The sequence below is a fragment of the Aptenodytes forsteri genome, unplaced genomic scaffold (assembly GCF_000699145.1).
Source record: "Aptenodytes forsteri isolate BGI_AS27 unplaced genomic scaffold, ASM69914v1 Scaffold506, whole genome shotgun sequence".
NCBI classification, from domain to species: Eukaryota; Metazoa; Chordata; class Aves; order Sphenisciformes; family Spheniscidae; genus Aptenodytes; species Aptenodytes forsteri.
The window spans coordinates 128332-128676 of NW_008793946.1; the positions used below are offsets into that span (position 1 = coordinate 128332).

Below are 345 nucleotides of genomic sequence, written 5' to 3' on the forward strand. Positions count from 1 at the left end.
CCACCCGGCGCCGGCTCACCTTCGGGCTGGCGCTGGAGCGGGCGCGGGCGGAGGGGGCCGACGTGCGGATGGTGGTGGTGGGGGACGACAGCGCCTCCGCCGCCCCGAAGAAAGCCGGGCGCCGCGGGCTGTGCGGCACCGTCCTCATACACAAGGTCCGTAGAGGGTGTCGCTGGTGCCCAGGGCCCCACCGCATCCCTGTGGGGACGTGGGATTTTGGGGGATGGGGCCCGGCAGTCCCTCACCCACTGCTGCCTTTCGTAGGTGGCGGGGGCCCTGGCCGAGGCGGGGGGGACCTTGGACGAGATCGTCGAGAAGGGGGCGGGGGGCCCCCAAACCCACGGG

At 74.2% G+C, this 345-nt stretch overlaps 1 protein-coding gene across 1 annotated transcript in view; it reads left to right on the forward strand.

Annotated features, from left to right (window-relative positions):
* Window positions 1-68: 68 nt before the first annotated feature.
* Window positions 69-345, forward strand: part of TKFC (triokinase and FMN cyclase) — a 2850-nt gene continuing 2573 nt past the window's right edge. The window contains exon 1 of the mRNA XM_019471040.1: window positions 69-159. Coding sequence (XP_019326585.1) covers window positions 69-159 — 91 coding nt within the window. The remainder of the gene's footprint in view (window positions 160-345) is intronic.